Genomic DNA, 24424 nt, shown 5'->3' on the forward strand with positions numbered 1-24424 from the left:
ATTTTTTCGGTTTTAAAGTTTAGGGCGTAGTTAGAAAATGTAAGTAAATATTTTTTAGGAGGTTAGAAATTTAGATAAGTTCAGGTTTATTTATGGCTTGTAAATGACTTGTGTCTTTACAATGTAAGGCGATTTTCAGACATAATTTACGGAATAATATAAGTAATATAATAGGTATTAAATATATATTTTTATGAATAAATTATTTCGTTGCACTAAATCTAAATTATGTATTTTCTAAATTATTTAATATATATACAACATATATACAAACACATATATATTGTGTGTCTATCCATTTGGGCCACATGTCGAAAACTCAATGATAAATTAAGGTTANAATTTTGAAGGATCTATCTTACAACAATAGAACTATTAGCAGAGACATGTTTATTTACATTATTGATTGATTATTGATCAAACTGACTGATTGTTCATTCAAATATATTAAATAATTATAATTATTATGTTATTTTAATTTTTTAAAGCTTGTTAATTTAGAAAGAGGAATAATTTTTGTTAAATAGTTTCCATTCTAATTAAAATAAATGATAAATGTTACTTCTTTATAAGAAAGTAATGCGAAGAATATTCGGATTTCTTATATAAAAACATTGCTTTAAAATTTAATATTTTTAAAGCACGAATAAGTTGGGAATTATTTTTAAAATCGTATCACTATTTAATGCGGATAACAGATATTAAGACAAAGTTTACATTATAAACGTGAGATCGGCCTTAATGTTCGTTGGGTACAGTCTTCTCTCCATTAAGCGACGAATATTCAATCAATAGTGTTTCGTAGGAGAAAAGAAGAGGGAAAAAATTTACAGAACAATCGATGGAAGGCATAAGAAGCAAGTAACGACTTTAGACAGGGATGACCTGACCCTAGTGTTCGGCCGCAACTCTGATCCAGGGAAAATAATGAATGGTAGGATCGGTAACCAAGACAGAAGCCTGGTTAATTGTGTCGTAAGCCTGGAGACTTAGGCTGCCATCAATCAAGCCAGTGTGGCTTGTCGTTGATGTTGTCGACTGCTACTTTAAGCTGATGCTTCAGTCACGTGATTTAGTGACACAATGAACAAAGACCCGGAATTTTCATCAATATAACCTATATAGTTATTTTCTACGTTTATTCTGTGCAGATCTATATATACCTTTAGGTCTATTATTCCTTTCCTTACTAAACTCTAATGTTTAAATGGAAGAACCACTTCTAGCTAATTTAAAGTTAAGATTTTTTTATAAACGATTTACTGGAAGAAAAACTATTTGTCACAAAGATAACAAATTGATACTAAAGTACAAAATAATCTACAACAGATAAAATCTATAAGTCTAAATCACACAATAAAATAAATCATCCGGTAGCTTTAAATAAAAAGCTACAACTTGTAAATTTAAAAGTTTAATTTTAGTCAATTTAACGTTTTAAATTTATTAATTTACTCGAGTTAGAACCCAATTATATATATTTTTGAATATAGGAGAAGAAATCTAAGGTTAAAGTTCATACAGTTGTTAACATAGGTTCAGATATCGCCAGTTAATCAATATTATGTTTTGTAAAGATATAACGATGTTTATTATGATTTATAGAACAATGTAAAGCTACTCTTAGACTGATTTTATCATGTTATAATTCATACATTTTAACATAAATGTATAGATAAGACTAAATCAGATTTCATGTATTATTTAACACGATAACCTGTAACATGAAACACGTAAAAAAAGTTAATTTAACCCAAATGATTTTAATAATTATAGATAAAATAAATAAATGAAAGATAAAATTAGTGTTTTTCTTCCTGTACGTCAAAAATACAGCCCAAATTTCGATTTTATAGTTGTTAAATAAATTGGATTCTTTAAAAAATAATCGCATAATTTATGTTTAAAGTTTTCTGTTTCTTAATATCGATTCAAACCTATAGATTGTTTAATATTTAAATTTCAAGTTATTATACTCCATTCTGGAGTAGCAGTGAATACATTATTTAGTTAGTGTTCAGTGGCTGGAAATTTCCCTACGCCGAACTTTAGCCATCGTAACTTGCAAGAGGAGCAGGCAGCTACTTATTATGTAAACCATGTTCCGGGGCGGAGGGAGGTTAAAGTTGCCCACTATAGGCTCTACCCAGAGAAGTCTCTGCATTAGAGACGGCCTTTCCCTTCTGACCTCTGACCCATAACATAAGCACTGAACTATTTCGATAAGTCATTCCACCGAGCCACTTTCAAATTAAACAACAAAAATTTCGACATTTTCTAAAATTAATTTAATTCGAAGAATAAATATACGCTCAAATACGATAAATAAACCACATTTAAATTAAAAAAAATACATAAGTTTCTTAACAAGCAAATGAAGTATTTACAATCAATTATACGAAACATGGAACAAAACCCATAGAAAGTAGGAACAAGTAAAAACTTTCGAAGCTGAACTGAAACACATTTTTTGAATTTGTAACAAGGCGTTAACATAATAAGTCGATTCAATGCCAATAAGTTGTCAAGTTTAGTTCCAATAGATTTGTTATGAATAGATTATTCAAGGCCGATTTCCATACGCCTATCAAATTGCATTATCTGGCTAACAAAACATCGCTACTTCAAAGTATACAACCTGTTTGAATTTAAATGTTGTAACGTATATCTTATTTCATAATCATCGTATAAGTTCGGCATAATAAAAACAGTAGCCCACATCTAGAATTACAAAGAATAGAATCGATATAAAGATAAAAACACCATTCCATAAATGTAACCTGGATAAGTACTAACTTACTTCCATTCAGATACGCGCATTTACAAGAATTGATAGGAAACGACTAGAAAATTACTAATTTCTAATTATTCTTATTCAAATTTTCAATGTTTAATAGTTAAATTTAGAATCTGTTATGAAATTGCGAAGATTAAGTATTGTAAATATTATTGTAAATACATGGAAATTACTAAACTTATTCATCATATTTATAGTAAATGACAGCAATTAAAATAACTTACACATGAATCTGACATTTTAGTGTTAAATTTTTATAAGAAACGTCATATTTTGCCACTAATTTTATAAAATAATTATAAAAAAATAAGCATATAAACCCTATATATTCTTATACATAAACACAATTAAAATTACTTTTTAAGAATAATATGTTTTAAAAAGTAATAATTTATGAATAAATAAGCTTAAAAATCCATATGCCAATGCTAACAGATAAATAATCATCAGAAAATGCGTATTTTTACAAAAATTATTTTTTCGGTTTTAAAGTTTAGGGCGTAGTTAGAAAATGTAAGTAAATATTTTTTAGGAGGTTAGAAATTTAGATAAGTTCAGGTTTATTTATGGCTTGTAAATGACTTGTGTCTTTACAATGTAAGGCGATTTTCAGACATAATTTACGGAATAATATAAGTAATATAATAGGTATTAAATATATATTTTTACTGTAAACTTAAAGTATTAATTGTATTTTTATAGAACTAGTTGTAAAAATGAGAGAAAAAAAAAATGGGCGTAGATAAAATTTTTCTGAATAGGTCAAAACAAAATGCTAAAACCAACATTACAGGTTATAGAGGTAGTATTTCTAATGTTTCCCTTTCGAGATTACCTTCACGAGAGAAAAAAGGATCGAGTTTAATTAAAAATTAAACAAGAAAACAGTAGAAAGTTTACGAAAGTTATAAAAAATTCTAACGTATATAACAATACAGTTTGGTTTTTTTACGTATTTTCAGGTATTAGGCTTACCAAATTGGTCTACTAACTGCATTTTACGTATATTGAGGTGTATTTTACAGTCTTGGAAAAAATACTAATAGTCTACCATCACTCTGGTCTCATCCTGGAGGATTGATGCGTCCATTCTTCAGGGAACTGAGAATTGGCTCTATGAATAAATTTCCACTTGAATAAAACAATTGTTATTTAAGTCGACAGATCAATTTTATCATCATGGGAAGAACAGGAATACTAAATGAAATTGGTAGCACTATATGCAATATAAGACACTTGGATTGGGAGATAACTGTGCCCTACTACAGTACTTTTAATATTTGAATAGTATTAATAAGTAAGAATATCAATGAATAATGTAGTTTGGATTGACGGTAGAGAATGCCATCTGGATGCACAAAACTACATGGAAAATTCACTTAGTAGCCTAAAGGTTTATGTAAATAGTTATAATCTTATATTTATGTTATTATCTATCACTTTGAAGTGGCAAGAATGAAATTTTGATAACCCCCTTCAAGTATATTTTTACGTATTGATCTAAAAATGATCATTCTTTCGATCCTTTCTGTAATGATCCACTAGAGTGATTAAGTTAGCCACACCATCTGTAGTAAACAATGTACAGACCCTGTATCACAGCGGAATTTGCCTGGTGGATACAGACAGAACTACCAAGCATAGAACTCTATAGGCAGGATACGAAACGCGGTTTGTAATAACGGCTACCTTGGATATCCAGACTGGAACGAACTGTAGATAGGCCTATCTGTAAATAAAATCATTGTTGGAAAAAGGTTTCTGTCGACTTCCTTTCTTCCAATAAGTCTTATAATGGAAGCTCATAAAAGCCTATACACAATTATTTTCCTGATAGAACTGGAAGATCTGTATCATTTGTTGATAAACTTGAAAGGAGATGTGAATAGCTAAAAAAGCAGTTATTTTACCGAAGATAAAAAGTGAAATTAGCATATCTTTTCATAAAAATGATAATTTGTTTTTTCTTTCTTTCTTAAAAATATCAAATTTTGATGCACAAAAAGATTGCTAAAACAATTGTGCACGAATCTCTTCTATGTAAATGTATTCACCCCTTGCTTCATCGTAAGGACGAAATTTTTCTCTCCAATAGGCCTATATGCTTTTTTTATTAATCTTTTCAGAAGCAGTCTTCTTTCTTTGCTCGTTAGCTACGGTTTTAGATATACTTGATAGCTTTTATAGTTGAAGAGGGACACCGTGCCCTTTTATAGTACTGCGAGCTCGCGAGACAGAGTTTATAATTCTAAATCTTTTCTGGAGTAGGCCTATCGTATCTTTTACACAGGCTAAATTTATCCAAAATACATTCAAATCAATATAAACAATAGAATAATGAACGTAAAAAATGTATTTATGATAAATTTATGAATATAAATAGATATTTTCTTAACACAGGAGAAATAAATTCTCTTCCATGCTAAATTGTAAATAATTTGAAAGATAACAACTGTTTTAAAACATATTAACAAGTAAATAGATCTATTGCCCCATCAAAAATATTTTAACATAGAAATGTAAACAAATGAACGGTAAAAATATTTTTTAACTTTGTATATCGTATACGTTTCGACATCATTTTTAAGTTACACAGGTTGTCTAATCAATAAAGTACTAACAAATGCGATTCATAATCTTAAAGAAAGTTCTGATTTGTACGTATACTTCAAGAACATGGCAGGTCCAATTTATCGTATACACGTGTAGAACATTCTACCCAATTTTATAAACAGGCCTATTACTGCATAGTTTAATAGAGATCACTTCTAATTCGGATTTATTAATCGTATTGCCCTTTCTACACAGAAGTTCCCATGATGGTCATAAAAATACCGGCATTATCATTTAACCGGTAACATGACAAACAGTATCCTACTACAGATTTATGTACAATATAGACCTCCTACAACGATGTTGCTAGAGCACACATAAGTACAACACAGAACGTCCTAAGCAAATACCTGAAGGAATAGATTCAAAAGATACAGCGTTTAAAAGAGAAAGAGAAAGATATAGGCAACAGAGAAATAGATAGATAGATAGACGCTCTGATTACGCCTTTCGTAAAAGTCTCACAACTCGACGAGATTCTTATATCGAAAAGATGACGGTTAAAGTTTTGCTCAGCAAAACTCCACCCAATATAATGTCCAAAATCAAGAAATGGAATCTCTGGAAAGCAACGCGGTTTATATCTTCACTGGATCAACAGATAATCCAGATCTACTTACATATACTCCAGGAGCAGTTATTGGACGACAAGGGTAGAATCTTAGGTTCTTCTATGCTGACCGCTTTGCATTTTCTCCACATTACAAACCTCTTTTAAATAAACAATTTTCTCGTAGATTTTTTACAAAAGAACAATTTGAAATCAATATTATTTTCGAAATTTAGATCTTTTAGCCAAAGTTAAGTCAGCAAAGTCTGAGCCTTTGCTACGACTGTGTCCTGTGGTTCCGCCTGGTATTCATCGTGTAAAATCCCTTAGCGTTATATTCTAGCGACTACAATCTCCTGACGGCGTCACATGCACAGCAACAAACTATTCAGCTTCTGCACTTTGCTCCTGAGTACAGTACACTGCGAAGATATATTGCAGGGGGCGGGAGTTTTGTGGGAGAGTTGAGAAGGGTACTCATGCCCCCTCCCATGTCCCATATACTTCGCATTCTGAGAACTTGTAACTGAGTTGGAATGTTGAGTAATACACATCATAGCTCTGTAAGACCATAGTCGTCTTTTGGATCATGTGTTGGTGGATGATGAGGTGGCGGCAATGTAGATGGAGGTTGCTGTTGGGCCTGTGGTGGTGCTTGATGTCGCTGTTGATTCTGTTGATTACGATTATTGATAGCAGCTAAATTCTGATTTCTATTTGGATTCTTTTTAACATTTTTCGTGTTCGGTAATTTGTTGTCTTTTTTCCATTTCATTCTCCTATTTTGAAACCATATTTTTATCTGCCTTTCACTGAGACACAGGGAATGAGCTATTTCGATTCTTCTCCTCCGCGTCAGGTAACGGTTGAAGTGGAATTCCTTTTCAAGTTCTAAAATTTGATGTCTAGTGTACGCTGTCCTCTGTCTTTTAGGTTCCATTCCAGTAAAGTTTCCATTTGCAGCTAAAGGAAAGAAAAACACACAACATTAGATGACATTCGATATATAATTATTATTCGGGATGATTGTACAAAAAAAATTAAATTTTGAATTAAATCATCTAAATACAGAATACGTACTTAAGCTTCACATAACTTTATATAAAACATTCAATTAAATTAAACTTTACTGTTAAAAAATAGACAAAACTAACATAAATTAGCACTATGATACTGAAATTAGATCTAAAAATTATAATTTTACGATAAAATCAAGAATATTAAAGTACAGATATTAAATTTCACTTATTCTTTCACTATTTAGCATAAAGTTATGGTGAATAAAAAGTTATTTAACTCTCTACCGGCTTACTGTATGAGCGGCCTAAACGTAATGACTATACTAAAAAGTCATTCATAGTCTACAATTTCAATTAAAGTAATAATAAATTAATTGTTTCGAACGTGGTTGGTTGTCACTATTCCACACAAGCCAAAACGTAACGTATTTATAATTGTGTATAACTTTAATTAAATAAACAATTTGAAAAATAATTTAAACTGAAACTAACAACAAACATTTAACACTTATTTACAATAACAATGGGACGTATGAATCAAAAATGTTCGGTTGTATATCAACGATAGTGACCTGTTTTTGAACCATTTCCTTCAACAAAATTTATTTTATTTTGTAAAATATTTGGCATGTTAAATAATGAAACGTTACGTAGCATTACGACCCAAAATTATTAAACAATCTAGCAAACTAGACTATAAAAATTTAAATTTTACTCGTTCTCTTTAACTTAACACATGAAATGACAATAAATAAAACTTGTTAAAAATATATATATTTAAATTTTAGTCAAGCATACTTTACATTCTTAATAAATTTATATTTTTATTCTCATTTTGATTAAAAATGTCCGACAACATTATTAAACTTAATAATTACAACTAATTTTATAACCTCAACAAAGAATAGAGATGCTAATAAATAGCTAACTGGAGAAAAATAGCTGCACCGGATTCCGTGAATGAAATAATGAATTCAGTAGGATATAATTCTTCTTGGTGGACGCCTGATATATAGCGACACTGACAGAAAAGCTGTTTAATGGCTGACTTTTGTGATGCTATAACTTGTTTACATTCGTATGAGGGTAGAAATGATGAGCTTAAGACTATCAGTCACATTCTCACTTGTGTCAACAAACATCGTGTAAGTAGACTAACGTTGATGAAATCGGATTTAATGATTGTAAATGGGATAGGTCTACGGATTTATGCCTGATCTAAACAACGCGCCACGGATGTCTACAGCCATGTTTTCTGCCTCAATGAGGATCATTGAATAAGACTGCTTCAAACAGGTAATTTATTGCTGGCTTGTTAAGTCTGAAAGTTATCGTCATTAATTTTATTAAAATTTTATCAATTCTCTATAATATTCCATAACGATAATATATTTTTCATTTCGTGGATTATATATAATACTAGATACAATATAAAAATTATAGTTTTTTTTATACATTAGGCCACGTATAAATTTTTGCTATTTTTGAATATTTAAACTTAGTCTATAAGTAATTATTAACGACAGAAAAGAACAACGAATGTGAATCTCTCTAATGACAATTCCAATGTAGGCCATGATCTAATTATCAATAATAAGCCTATCTAGCAAACTCTTTCTCTTAATTAATCGACTAAAATCAATGATTTTAAGTATTGCTATTATCTATTTTTATTCTTTTTCGAATTTACTTTGTATAAAGTATAATTACGTGCTTTATATCGGGATTAACAGAGATTAAAAATCAAACTGATATGGAAAAAAAATGAAAATTTTGCTTCATTTTTTTATTTAGTTGATACTTTTATATGAAGAAAGAATAGGATTAATAAACCCATTTACACATTATATAAAAGAATCGATGATATAAGAGATAAAGTAAAGTCTCATAGAAGAATTTATAATATGAAACAAATAGCAGACTTGATTATTTTTGTTTGTTTCGACAGCAACCTCTCTTTCTTTTTCTTCTTTTTTTTTAAAGAAATTTTAACTTAAAAATTGAACAATGCTCGATAATGATCTATTGTTTGAAGTCAATTACGTTAAAAAAGTTAATCGCTAATTTTGTTTTAATGGATAATTTTTTTTCCTTTAGTGAGTGTGTGTATGTGAAAATTTTGTTGCAAATTTTATCTCCAAAACTGAAAAATTCGAAAAACAAAATGTAAATTTTATGAAAAGTGTTATTAAAAATATATTGCCGCATGTTTTTTTAAATAATAAACTTAATTATTTTCACAATAAAGTTTGATAATTAAACATTGTTGAGCGAGAAGATGATAAGCAGAGAATTTGAATTCATCGCTTAAGGCATCATTATACACTGGCCTATATAAAAATGTTAATTTATCACTAATGTAATTGAATAACTTAAAGTATATTAAAAAGAATCTACTACATTTTTAAATTAATTTAAAACGGTGTAACGTGCGTATTATTCATTGTATACCATTGAAAGGGATAGATATAAATTTTAAAGTTATTATTCTACTAAAGTCATATTTAATAAGACAGATAGACAAACTGTCAACTTAAAAAATTATAAGATATAAATTAAGAATCTTATTATAATTTTCTAGTCTAAAATTCTCAAATATATTCGTGTAATTTTAGCTATAAATTAAGACTATTATTTAGCTAATAAATTGGTTAAGAGAATGTTAACAAGTAAATTTTCAAACTACTCCTTGACAAAAAGTTTCCTTTATTTCAGATCATTAGAGTCTAATTAAGAAAATCTGACTATTTAGATAGCAATTCCTAAACTGCTAGAAAATATTCAATGGATTTAAAAAAACGACAGAAAATGACGTTTATTTAATCGATTCTAGCCTAATTAAAGAAGCATCATTTTACTTAGAAGAAGTTAAAAGTCACTATAGAGTAGAATTATGACGTATCATATTTTTTAACGTCATTTAGGTTGTAAATATGCAATATCATTCATACAAATTAACAGTCTATAGATCCTATATAAAGTCAGCATTATAATTATTACATAATTTCTAAAATATTTTAAGCCTGTTTTATAATTTCATCCTATCCGTAAATCAGGCCTAGGTTACGTCTTTTCATTTTCGAATTACGAAAAGTTAAATGCGATGCCAAACGCGAGTGATCAATTGTCCAGAATATCATTAATTCCTATATTTAAACATTCTCTTCTATTAATAAACGTTTTATAAACTAAATGTAATATTTTTGTACGTGTGATTTTTTTTATTATTTTTGTTTCTAAACAATGCATATTTTCGATATTATTTATGCTCTAGTAGAGCATAATAAAATTTAAAGGCCTAGCAAGCATGCTTGAAAGTATTACACAGGACATACATAACATGATCTTAAAAATATATTATAAATTTTTACTATAATTTATAATATTTTCAGGTGTTGTGAATTTCATATTTAAACAGATTAAATTTAAATTAAATTATATAATAATAATAAATTGAATTTTATAAATTTACGTTCCTTCTCAAAACTTCTTTTAAGATACGTAAATTTGCTACCGAACTATTAATTTATTTCGAAAATATTTAAAAAATGTTCTCTATGACAGATTTGATTGGAAAACAATAGATGCAAACAATGTGTATTCAGGCACACGCCGCAAGTTATTCACAAGAAGTTCATAAACCGAGATGCTATGGAGTTAAAAAATCATCTCTAATTTGAATCCTAAATCAAAAGTGATTATATTGATTTTTTAAGTTAAAAAAAATAAAAATAATATTTTTGATATCTGTTCATTCACTCCATAATAGTTTCCGACATGTTCAAGCTTCTGTGTCTAAACAGCTGCCCGGGGGAAATCAATTCCCCGCTAGGTCCAAGTAGTATAGTTAATAGATCCCACCATCGGAGAACTTTGTGATTGCATCTATGTGAGGTGGAGAAAACAATTTGGCTTTACAGGAAAAAGAAATCCCTGCTGTGTTAGAGATTGACATTACTGTCACTAACATTTTATATAGAGCTGAATTTCGATGATGATGATGCCATTGACATTTCACTTTTCCATTTATAGACTTTTAAATTCAAATATAAATTTTATACCTTTAATTGCAGTTCTTATTTACATCGTTTAAAGTTTTCTATGTTATGGTAAGACATTAATATTTAGATTAAAACGCATGTAAAGTAATATATTTACAATAGAAAACAGTAAACTTAGAATGGTTCTGAGCTAAATGTGTTTGCCTTTGTTTCAAAGTTAGTTACATATTGCTGGATTTTGAATTTTCTAAGTTAATCAACAAACTTGATTAAGTTCCTCCGGGACGTAGCATGACTGCAAATTAGATTAGAAAATGTCTTCAAACTTGATTCTTATGCATTCTTATTTAAATGTTAAGATTTACGGAAAATTCGAAAGATATGCTAAAATTTTATTGTATAAATCATTAAAATTCCATTTAATTTTAAAATTAAAAAAAAACGAACGATTTAATGATTAAATAATGTTAGCCATAATAATTTAATTTTTTTGCATATTTTACTGAATAATTTTCACTTAAGAAAACACTCGAATTTTAAGTTTAAATAATCGATTTAAAATGATATTAATGCCATTTAAAAGTAATTGGATTTAATTATTATGTTTGTAGATTTAGATTAGTCCTTTTAAAATATTATTTGATGTAAAATATNTTTTATATCATCTATAAAGATTCTTTTATAGCGAGACAAACACAGAGAATATAAATCATACAGAAGCTTATCCATTGCATCATTTTTCAAGTTCAGTTTTAAAACTGTAAACAAACAATGAACTTAGCAAATATATTATTAAATATCTAGATTATCTTGGGAATTTGTGTTAAAAATATATCAATTTTCATATAATTATTAATAATTTGATATCAAATTAAATATTTTTATTTTTCATTTAGCTTTCTATATCATAAAAATATCCTTAAAAAGTGCAGATTCACTAATCATGCAATATTTACAACGTGAATTTTATAAACTTTAAAGAGCATAAACTAAAAAAATTAGGTCTGTTCCTGTGTAATAACATAGCTTATATAAGATGAAAAATACAAAGAGCTCTGTCATATAAAAATCCTTGTTCTTATCTTGATATGGAATCGCTAACAAAGGAATAAACTTCTAAAACAAGCGGAACAATAATGGACTAGTTGAGTTCTCCTTATTTTCTGTGCGGAGGAGGGCTGCTTATGAGAATTTATCTGTACGGCACATCGCTAACATTTTTTGTCGTCCGAATAAGAGGACATGTTGTCACAACTAGGTACAGTCTGGTACGGGAAATATGTAGGACATGCCTGGGGTGCTTAAATGGGGGTTGGAAAATCGGTTCGCAAATTCTCAGGTAAGAAAACTATGTAGCAGATTTCTTGTGGGTTTTTGAAGATAAACTGTTAATTAAATACATTTATCTATATGTTATATCTTAATATTAACCTTGAGAGAAAATAGAAGATTACCAGGAAAAAATGATACTGTAGTATTTTATCTAGTCAAGTATCTAAAATGGAAACATATCCAGTTAGGATTTATATAAAACCTCACTTTTATCTGTTGGCTTGAACGTATGCAATTTATTACGTTAGTATAAATTCATAATTAAGTTTGTAGACTTTTCAAGAAAATTTGAGCTAAAATATAAATTACACGGAGGTGTAACTTATAGGACGAAAGGTAGAGACTTAGAATTATATAATAAATTTGGCTCGGTCAATAGTTTGGTAAATTCTACAGGTCTCGTCACTCTTAATAAACTACAGGCAGAAAGAAAACAATAATTCTTACAAACTATTATGATCATTTTAATGCCTATTAATCACTCATCTGAGTAATGGCTTATCCAGCATATATAAGAATTAATCGATAAGATAAAGATCATTTTACGCCCAAAACGAATGTTTGGAAGTTTAGCATCTAATTAATATCATAATCGAGCGATTAGTTTATGATTGCGGAATAGGGTCGAAACAGCGATAACTGGAAAGGAGAAACGACACCTCATAAAACGAGTCGGTAGCACACCGTGCTGCCTCATTAATCGCGCTTAAGGGACTCTCCCCACCCTCCCACAGTCCTTTCTTTCGTTTCCCACCTTCGGAGACCGAAGTTACAGTCCTAGTCTAGTCGAACGTAGATAAGGTGAAAAGACTCGGTGGTGTGAGGCACCTCGGTACACGGTCTTGATTTATTGTTATTACCCTTGCCTCCTAACATATGCAAGTGCGACGTTTGTGGGACAAATTTTATAATTTATGGTTATGGATGCTATTTATCGCCGTTTGGATTACCCTTGTCTCTTTATAGACCCTCCTATTCCATTACATCCTTGTTAACCTTAATCATGTCGCCGTTTCTGACGACACTAATCGTAATAAGGATTTCCTTACCTGTACCCACGTGGGCTTTCTTCATCCAGGGATAGATGACGGGCTGGCCACCGCCAGAAACGGCACAGTCGGGATTTCCCGTATCGGGCTGACTCGCTGCACTTTGATGGAGTTGTGACGGCTGTTGACTAAGTTGAGGTGGTTGTTGGGCTTGATTCTGCTGTGGCTGCTGCGATTGCTGGACCCGGCTGAGCCCAACGACGCCCGGTGGAGGCGAAGATACCGGCGATCTGCGAGTTGGACCGGGAGGAAGGATCGTAACGGGACTGTGGCTGGACGTAACGTGGTCCGGTGTCGGTCTTGCGACCCGGCTTCCGATACTCGGTGTCATGCTGCAGGAATGCTGGTAGTAGAGGGGAGAGCCGCCGTGATCGGGATAACACGGACCTCCACCGTTTTCCACAGGTCCGTACGTAACAGCGGGATGAGGCGGCGGTGGGTTGACCGCATAGACGTAAGGATGCGGTTGGGGAGCGTAATAGTCACCACCGTGTGTCGGTATATAGTTACCTTGCGAATACTCCTCACTTGGTGGAAACTTAGGATCCACACAAGACGGAGAGTTCATCAAAAACGAACTCATGATCATTAATTTCTGGGTGAATTGGATGGAAATAATTTTTCTTTGGGGTTGTCGTTTAACTGTACCGTCGCTCCGCCCAGCACTGGAAATTAGCATAGCACGTGATGAACGTCGGCCAATCGGTTGGCTGCGTATTGACCCAGGGCGCATACGTCAAAATGATGGATGATGGCGGTGCTAGCGAAGCCTCCGCAACATGGCGTGCATGTCCCGAGACTACAGGCTTTGGATACCTGTCCCGCTGCATAGGCACGGTGGAGGGAGGGGGGTCGTGATTTTATAATTTGCTACGAGGAAAGAAAGACGGCGAGCCTACAGCGGACGGACTCATACGCTGCTACCAAGCTAATGAAACAACCCTTCTCGACTCGAAATCCGGTGGTTAAAGTTCTGCAGACGAAGAAAAACATCCAGGTGAGACACAACTGCAACAGCCCATTAAGGTAATTTTCAGGAGGGAAAGAAACTCGCTTCTTCTTCTTCCTTTATTTCCTATCCCCATTCGTCCTCGCGAGCACAAATCTGCTTCAGCGTGAGTGTTTCTGACCGGGTCCCCAAATTGGTCTGGGGCCGTCACTACTCCCTCCCCTCCTGGCTTTTTTCCCGTCGTATTTATGTATGTAGACTTGATGCACCCAGCAAGGCGTGGCGCGTATTGGATAGAGTATTTTCTTTTCTTCTCACGATCGAAGATCGATGTCCGAGTCGGTGGGACATCGTCTCCATTCAATCGAAAGTTAAGTTTTCAGGCTGAAGATGACACGGATGTAGGCCTAACAAAGAAGAACACAGCTTGTTGGATGTGCACCGTATTGGCAGTTGGGGGTTCGCAGGCCATTTTCTTACATATGATTTGATTCCTTTCATTCAACGCGACAAGCTTTTCTCTCCTCTAAGAATCACTAAGCCTATTTTTCATTTCACCTTTCACACTTTTGATACTGAATCTCCTTTCTATTTTCCTTCCACTTTTTTTTTTTAATTAATCAATTTACCAAAAGCTTCTACTTTACTATAAATTTATTTAAAAATTTAATCGTAGAAGACATAAAATTATTATCATATTTTACTATTTTAATTGATGATTATTTCTGAAATATTATATTCCACACATTTATCTTTAATAATTCTTTATATATATTTTTTAAAAAAATAAGTATTAAAAAATTGAATTTTTCTTTTTAAGAATAAACTTTAGACAAAACAATAAATTACAGTAAAAATTTTTATTATCGATTTTACAATATCATAAAATGTTATTTTAATGAAAAATGCAATCATAAAATAAATTGTTTATTTACAAATATTACTAAACAAACATACAATCGGAAATTTTTTCATTTATTTTCTCAGAAATTTAGGCATAAGGCCTATAATTTTTACTTAAATAATGTTTTTTTCTTATTATTTCGTTTGTGTTTCTTTTCAATTTTACAATTTTTAATAAGATTTTAACAAAAAAAAATTATATAGAAAAATTTATACTTTGATAAAAGTAAAATTTGAAATTCTCAGAACATTAATTATTTGTTCATTTTTATTCTTGTCTACTTTTAATTTTATAATTTTTTTTTATTTTCTAAACTTTTAAATATTATAATTATTTTAAAAATTAATCAAATCTCTTCTGGATTTTTTTAAATTATAAAATGCATTAAATTCTTGTTTATATTTTACAATTTTCATATATTATTATTTTAAAATAAAAATTTAAATAGTAGACTGGCTTAAGAATATATTGATTATTATTCGCAGTTAAAGATAACATTTATGCAGATTAATTTAAATACATTGAAAATATATTAATAAACTTTATTTTACATTATATATTTTTTTAATCGTTTATTTATAAAGAATTAAACTAGGTGTACAGTAGGATTTCTTCTAATGAATAGGATTTATTTATTTCATTTTTTTATTTACAGTTTATATGAGAATTATAATATAAATTATTTTTTAAAACTAGTTTAAAAACAAAGGTACAAAGTAAATTAGTTGTCCAAACATAAGTAATTTGAGTAAAAAAATTTCAAAACAAATCTCTACAAGAGATTGATAATAAGTAAACGTTTAGACCTTGTACAGGTTTACCTGTTGATCTAGAAGATTATAGATAAACCAAATTTATTAATTGTCAACAAAGAAAAGATTTTTTCAATGTAAACAAGTTCAAGTCTGAGTAATTTATAGATGTATGCCGTGAGCTTAACTCTATGTAAATTTAAAAATTTCAATCCCTGTACATTGATTCGGAGCTCTTTTTCAGAATAAAATCGCTTTTAAATGTAGATAAACATACATTACAGGATTAAAACGTTATTTTAAGATATTTAATCAGTCTTATAATAAGATTAAGGTTGTTTCTGTTGGATTAGTGTACGAAATATGAAAATTTAACGTTACGTTGTTATTTAGTCATAGGCCTGAAAGTTTGATGTTAAAATAAGATTTTAATAGAATGCTTTTAAATAAATTCGGTAGTAGTTTTTCTACGCTATAATAATAAGTAGAGGGTATCCCTCTTGAACTTCTATTGATTTCAAATACTGCTAAGAATTATACGCTTGTTAAAACGAACTTTCTAGATAGCATAATCCACAACCGTCAAACCGACAGCAATTTTTCTTCCTTTCTTTATCTTCGTCACATCCGCTTCGTACTATCGATTGACGTCCGAATGCTTTCCGATGCGAAAGAATTCTTTCCCCCAACCCCCGTGCGAAGGTAAAAAAAAGGAGAAACCTAAAATGTAGAAAGCAAACTGGACATGAGACACAGAAGGTGCATTTTCGGTTGAAAGGAACCCTAGAGCTATCCATCAATCCGAAACTTCGACACACTGCCCAGGGGGTAGTGAGGGAAAAGTAAATTACGGAAGTTCTTCCCCCAATCCTAGTATGGATTTCGGCAGTAGGACCCGCCAACTAGCAGACACAGAGAGACGCAGACTACGTGAATTATTCACCCCTACTCCCCTTAAGCAATCCAGTTGGTTTTCCAACCCTCATTGCCTTTACAGATCTAAAAGGGGCACACAGAGGTAGGGTGTCTCTCCCTCATCCCGAGGGATGGAGGTACCCGAATGGACCAATCAATGGTGGTTAGAGATCACAGCTCCGTTGTCTTATTCGCGTGGCTCTCATGCTAGTACCGCATGGGGATTTTTATTGTATTCTGAATCGATGAACTCCTCTATAGACATCGTCTAACATAACTTCTTTACCAATTATAATTGAATATATCGTTCTGAAAATATCCTCGATTTTTGTACTATATTATAAAATATTTATTAACTAGGAAATAAAATATGTATAAAATTGCAATTCCATTTAGAAATTATGGACTCATCCTTTATAGAAGTTAAAAATTGATTTTAGTAAAGTGTTATTTTTTATTGTAGTGACATTTTAGAAAACTAATTTACAGATAAAAACATAATTGTTAGATATGTAAAATATAACAAATATCAATTTTTTTTAATTATAAAACAATTTTACTGAATAATTTTCACTTAAGAAAACACTCGAATTTTAAGTTTAAATAATCGATTTAAAATGATATTAATGCCATTTAAAAGTAATTGGATTTAATTATTATGTTTGTAGATTTAGATTAGTCCTTTTAAAATATTATTTGATGTAAAATATGACTGTAAACAGTAATATAGGATAGTAGAGATAGGCCTGTATATTTAAAATGTCCTAATTTCACTCCTATGCTACAGCATATAATTAACCCTTAATTTTTTTCCTCCTTTTATACAATTCTACTTATTTAAAAGTAAAATTAACGTAGAGTAGCTAACATGAAAACTTTAAAAACTTAATTATTTTATTTAAACTACAGATAATACTAATTCTTTATGAGATATTTTATATGACATTAAAAGCGACCGCCCATTGTTAAAACATTGTAAACAATAACTAATGACTGAATAAACTGATAATAACTATAATTTAACTTTACGTGTATTTATAAATATTAAAAAATTATTATGCTTAATCTCGTTTATTATTAAATAATAGTTAAATCTTATTGTAGAGTGAAAGATGTAATTTAAAAAAAAAAAAAAACAGTTTAAAATATTTAAATGTAGATGTAACTCTTAACCTGTTTCCAACAATTAAATTGTGCATTTCATTTACAAAAAGAATAATTTATCACGAGTTTCATTAACAATAAAAATCATATATGATAGACTACTTTATCTTCATTTAAGCAGTGTTCATTTTCAGCCCTTTGACCTCTGCTCAATTTAGTCTGAGTGAAACACAAATGTAAGCAGAGATCGTGAAAAGCGTCTTTTCAAACGTAAAACCACTAATATTTAGGTGTCACATAAAATGAATTTTGTTGCTAATTTGTCTTCACTATTTAGAGGGACTTTAAAAGAATGTGAAGCAATAGGTCGTGAATGTCAACAACGTGTTGGCATGTTTGGGTTTAGGTCAAAGTTATTTTCTTGTCTAAGAGGCGTACCCAAAAATTTTCTGAAAGCATTTTAATGACGTTAGGAGTTTGTATTTTAGGCGATCGACTACATTTTTCATAAATTTTATTGGTAGAATATTTTTTTAAGTAAAAAGAGAAAAAAAAAGGAAAGAATGCCCGTTAAATCTATTAACGCTCAAGAAACCGCATTAGAAATAATAACACTGAGAAAAGGGAAGAGAAAAGGGAAAAAAATCTTCACTTTTGTTTGTAAATATTCATTTCGGAAATCGGAAATGCAATCTTGTGGGTTTTTCTTAAAGGCAAAAACGTGATGATGACCATTGTTTCATGTGTCATTTTTTTTCTCTTTGCATTTCCTCTGTGAATAAAAGAAAAATGGAATGACGTTTTTGTGAGCAATAAAACAAATCCTTTCTTGCTCCCAAATGCATTCGCGTACATCTAAGAAAAAAAACCGCATCTCTTATTTTTATAAATTTAATCCTATAAAAACAGTTTTCTGAGAAATACTATAATTTTGTCAATTCGACACGTTCTGTTTTCCTATATATAATTTTTTTTTCTTTACTTGTCATAACGGCTGATGACCTCGATGCAGCGGTCACTCAATAACGATGAGGATGTCAATTTTTTCCAGGACCTGGTATCACCTTTGTGTCACTCAATTGTTTTGCCAAAAAAGCAATTCTAACTCGAAGAATAATATTTCTTTTAAGAACTTCAGAAAAGTTTTTTTAAATCATCGTTTCGGTTGACTGCTGTATTTTCGTCATGTACTGTACTAAAATTTATATTCATTTAAATTAATCTAAATATTAAAAAAATAATAATTAATAGAGTATAATCGTGATTAATATTATTCTGAAATGATGTTACATCGAATAGAAATCTGGAGTATCACCTATTGATATATAAGATCTATAGCATCTTGTCTAAGGCATAATACATTACATAAACCAGACAGGTCACAACGTAACAATGCAGTGACATCCCGCAGAGAATCATTTTCTTCACTACGCAAGCCTCCTCACAACCCCTACATGTTATAGTACTCAGCCTCTTTCAGCAATACAATGTATGACAACTCTTTGTAGGATCCTCCGGGTCATCTTTATTTATTGCTGTTATTTTGAACACCTGTAGGCTTCGTCTTTAGAGCGTCTCTTTAAGAAAGGGTGTCTAAGTCGATGTTTTATAAATGTGAAGTTGTTGTTGGAAAGTTCAGATTGATTTGACTAGAAGATAACGTTCGTCCGGTGTAACAAAAAATGAAATTATGAGCCCTCACTTTACACATAATCTTTATGAAAATGTCGATTATATAATTCTCTTTAAAGGAGAAAGATAATGTACAATTTTATATAAATTGTTTAGATTTTATATAGATTGTTTTATTTTATCCATAGTTAATATCATTAATGTAGACATCTAAAAATATAGTTTAGATTAAAGAAGCGTAGAATAAGTTTTTATTGAACTTTAAATCGCCAAAAGAATGCCGGAAGAATGTATATGTTATAGATATATAGGAAAAAAATTTGATCAACATTACAGCGCTGAATAGCTATTGATTGCTGATTGTATTGTTAGGTGTAAACAAAGTAATTACATTTATCGTTTTCTGATAAGCGAATGTGGTACACAGCATCTCTTGGAATCAATCTAGTGCTTCCAATAAAACGTTCTCTCCGTCAACACAGTGTACCACCGTGCTTCCATTTATATTTCGAGGGATATCCTATGTTAAAAACGTGCACACGGAGCGAGTCATCATGGACTAATGTTTGAAGATTGCGATCCTAACCAACAGAAATCATGTCACGTACAAAGTCAGAGAACGGATACTTTGTTGTGGCGGACAGTAAAATTGAGATAAATACATCTGGAAAAAAAGGGTGGATTTAAACAACCATTTATAACTCAACCGCTTCAGGCTAATGTCATTTACAACACTTAATGACAAATAGACTCTTCCGTTTTCACTGCAAGCTAGGCGCAATCGACTGTACAATGTTGTGGATGCAGACATGATAGCCTACGGTTCATGCAGGAACTAAAGAATTTCATACTGAAATAAACAATCGAAAGTATGTAGGCTTTCCTCCGCTATTAACCAACATACAAACATAACGCATTTCATTTATGTAGATGTGAAACGTAGGTCTGTCATGAAATGCATGACATGACACATTTTTTAGAGGACGACGATTAAAACTTTATGTTGAAATAATTCCAAACTGGTAGAAAGTTTTAGCAGCAACATCAACATAGTCACAACAGTCACATACTGTCTGTACAGTACATGACTGTTGTTAATACATGACTGAATATTAAACATAATACTCAAGGCAAAATCAAGCTTTATGCCTAAATTTTAGAATATATAACGTATTGAATCTATGAAATTTTAGATTTCTTCTTGGAGTTGCTGTTATAATAGTTTACAACATGAGAAGAGGATTTTCTAAATTGAACACTATTGTAATACTTTCTTAAAAAGATACGTCATAAATTCCATTTATTATAAAGAAATTGTAATTTAGATTTATTTTAAATTAATACTGACGATTCGAAAATAAAAATCCTAAAGATATTCTGATTAGAATTTTGTAATTTCTAAAATATTAAATTAGAATTGAGGTTAGCCTTCTCTTACAATTTGCTTAAAAGTAATTGTCAATTGCAGAAAATTGATCTTTAATTCAATAATATATTGTAAATTAAAATTTATTAGTATTACTTATTATTTATTAAGAATTTAATGTATAATTTTTAGGAATAAGTCAACTCAAAAGACAGAATTTTATATTAAAACAATTAATATGTGTAAACTTTATGACTTATGATGCTATTGTAATATAAGCATCGATTTATTCCTTTTGTGATTTCGATTATTTAAAAAATTTTTAATTAAATTAACTTACATTTTTAATTATTTTAAGTGAAGCCAATACAGTTATTAGATATAATAGACAAAATATTTTTTATTAGTTTAATTAAAAAAACAATAAATTGAAATTGTATTTATGGTTTATAAAATAGAACAAATTGTTGAGTTATATCTAAAAGTTTAAAATCAGAAATTATATAAAAAGTTAGTCCATTGTTTTCTCATTAGTTGTAGATGCTTATAGAAATTATAACAATTTAAAATTACAGGCTTTGGCTAATGATTTATGACTAATGCTTTTCTTCGATAGACTTCTTTAAATTAAGAAAGATTATTAGAAAGCATTATTTATATGATTTTAACAGCAATAATATCAGAAAATTAATTAAATATATTTTAATTTTATATAATACACGTAACACTAATGTAAGAAAAAAAATTTTTTTATTTAACATAACTAAAATATTTTCTTGACTTTATTAATAAATTATACAAAAAGTTATTCAATAAAACTAATTTTCTCTCTCTTTTTTTTATATTTCTTAATTACTTAAAAAATAATTCGTTTACAATTTAAAAATTATTCTATATAGTACATTATTTTTTTTATTTAATCATATTTTCTTACTTTAATTATATTTTCTGGTTACGACGCGGTTGGGTTTTATCCTAAGTAGTTTTTTTTTTCTTATCGTGTATAAAGAGCAAAAAATTTCCCCCAAAAAAAAGATCTTTAACGAGGTCATTGTAAGAAATGTATCATTTAAATAAAATATATTTAGCCTTTAGTATTTCTTTGCACATTATCTCAGCGATTTAATATAAGATGGATTAGGCAAATATAACCAAGCATCAATTCGCGTCCTTCTAGGGACTTTTTGAAACTCTGCATTATCAAAGTCATCAGCTACGGTAATCAAACGAGATGCATTAGAAGCTTTCTCCCTTCCTCTCGCAGGTCGTCAGTCGGCGACCTCAATTTTCGTCATTCTGTCAAAAGAAACAATTATTTTGCTGCAAGTCTTGCTGAAGAACCGAACAGAAGAAAGAAAACAAGAAAGTATGAGACAGCTTCTGTGGGTGCGGAAGACGAGAGCTGGTTTCGAAATGAGTTTAGCGAAACTTAATTGTTCTTTGATTTCTTCTGGAAGGTCTGGCACTCAAGCCCCAGGCACCAGATTCGGCTCAACTCTACCACTACCTTTTATTCGCCCAGAGGTCGTAATACGTGACTGTGGATGTTGTCTAACTAAACACGTTTAAATCTTGTTACTGATCACGAGTTTCATTTATGTAACGTATAAGCATACATCCGTATACCCAAAAGGTACTTAATAGTATAAAAATAAATAATTATATTAAACGTAGATCCAATTAACCCACGATTAATTTTAAAGGACGGATGTAATCCACCAACGAACTTCTTCCCCCTTCGTTGTATATGTGCAACTAGATGAACGAATAAAACTATGACGTTTTGTTTAATCATTATACGTCATTTCAATGATTGTATATAAATATATATATTTAAAAAAAAATATAACACAGCGATTACATCAGTAGAGGGTGCGACCATTAATCAAAATTCTAACAATTCTTTGGCCACATCTCGAAGAAAAACTGAACTAATCATTGGAGAAATTTATTAGCAAACATTATCTTTAATTTAAAATCTAATATGAAACACAATTAGAATTTAATTAACCCGAAATTATTTCTCATCATTTATCGGTAACGGTTTTCACAGAATACCGAGTTTTCCCGTAAATGATTCTTTTTACTATTTTTTAAACTAACGATACGGTTTAATGTAAATTTATGAACTATTGAACACGAATACGATAAAATTAAATTATCCAAGCTTCGAAACTTAGAAAAGTTTTTTCACAACTTTAAACGTAATTAAGTTGTTTCCTCTTCTTAAATTTAGTACAAGTTTAATATTTTCGTGAAATAAAAATCCCGTAACATACTTTTTAGCGTGTAAACATTGTCGTATGTTCAATTTTCACACTCCATACTCGATTATAGAGTTTAAATATTAGAATTAATAACATCACGCCTTCAAAATAGTACAGTTATAAATTATTTTATCTGAAACGGGCTTGTGGAATGAGTAGGATAGAAACTTATATATATATTTTTTTACTATTATCTTGTGAAGATTTTCGTTGATTTTACTTCATTTTCAATCCGTACATCTGACATCAAGGGCCGTTTTGTATGATCTTTGTTTAATAGACAAAGACGACAATCTCTCTCTATGAAAATTAGAGTAACTACAGTCACGCAAAAATATTTGAGAGAGATGAGTAAAAAAAAAGGAAAGGTGTGGTCTGATAGAACAGTAGAAAATTTTCCCACCCCTCACGCCACTAGCGACCAGCAGGGTCGGCGAGGACACGCCTCGGGATGAAGGAAGGCGAATACCAGAGGACGTGATGCCATACCACGACAACCAACTCACGACTTGGAACATTGAAAGAAAAGAAACAAGTTCTAAAACCCCCCGTAAACCCCCAGATGTCTTGAAACTTCGAGTCTGAGATCGGTAGAGCGAAGGATAATTTGTACTTTCATCCGAATGTATATTAATGGAGGTTAGAACTACGGACCGGTCTACCATACCTGTGATTACGCGAATCCCCATTGCCTCCCCTTATTCGTCCCTTTTTTTCTCATTGGTTAAAAACAGTACCCAATAAATAGATGTTGGGAGGAAAATAGAATCGCTAAGACATTGCCAGGTGTTTCAATGTAATGTGCCATGCGAAACTCTTTAAAATAAAATGAAATTTGCGTTTAAAAATGCATTATTGAAGATCTTTCTCTAATAATGCGATTTTAAAAGCGAATTATAAATTTGAAATTTTCAAAGCTTAATTCTTTGTGAAGAAACGCATTGAAAATGATTATTGATAGACTTAACGTAGCCTTAAGATATAATTATGATAGAAAAAAAAAGAAGAAAAGCAAGATGAGATAACTTTTAACTGTAGAATTTTAATGTGTTAGATAAATCTTACATCAGCAGCCTTGACGATGTAAATGGTTAATAAAAAAAAATAAAAAAAGAGGCAATCTGAATTATTTAGATAAGCGAAGATTATTATGAAATAAATCTATTTTACCATT

The 24424-nt window shown here is 30.4% G+C and overlaps 1 protein-coding gene and 1 long non-coding RNA gene across 5 annotated transcripts in view; one reads left to right on the forward strand and one right to left on the reverse strand.

The window, feature by feature from the left end:
* LOC111634317 (homeobox protein Hox-B4-like) overlaps positions 1–14111 on the reverse strand; it is a 164737-nt gene extending 150626 nt beyond the window's left edge. For 2 of the 3 annotated variants that reach the window (XR_002758187.1, XR_002758184.1), the window contains exons 1-2: positions 13362–14111; positions 6031–6923 (exon numbers count right to left, since the gene is read on the reverse strand). Coding sequence is in view for 1 of the 3 variants with exons in the window: in XM_023379077.1 (XP_023234845.1) it covers positions 6514–6923; positions 13362–14094 (1143 nt within the window). In the remaining 2 variants the exon portion in view is untranslated. Of the gene's footprint in view, positions 1–5532; positions 6924–13361 lie in introns of those variants that run through there. The other variant, XM_023379077.1, reaches the window with a different exon arrangement.
* Positions 14112–14240: 129 nt separating this feature from the next.
* Positions 14241–24424, forward strand: part of LOC111634385 — a 54000-nt gene continuing 43816 nt past the window's right edge. Inside the window, exon 1 of one of the 2 annotated variants that reach the window (XR_002758196.1) lies at positions 14241–14358. This is a non-coding gene — a long non-coding RNA (uncharacterized LOC111634385). Of the gene's footprint in view, positions 14388–24424 lie in introns of both variants that reach the window. The other variant, XR_002758199.1, reaches the window with a different exon arrangement.

The sequence above is a fragment of the Centruroides sculpturatus genome, unplaced genomic scaffold (genome assembly GCF_000671375.1).
Source record: "Centruroides sculpturatus isolate CEXI.00-Female unplaced genomic scaffold, Cexi_2.0 scaffold210, whole genome shotgun sequence".
NCBI classification, from domain to species: Eukaryota; Metazoa; Arthropoda; class Arachnida; order Scorpiones; family Buthidae; genus Centruroides; species Centruroides sculpturatus.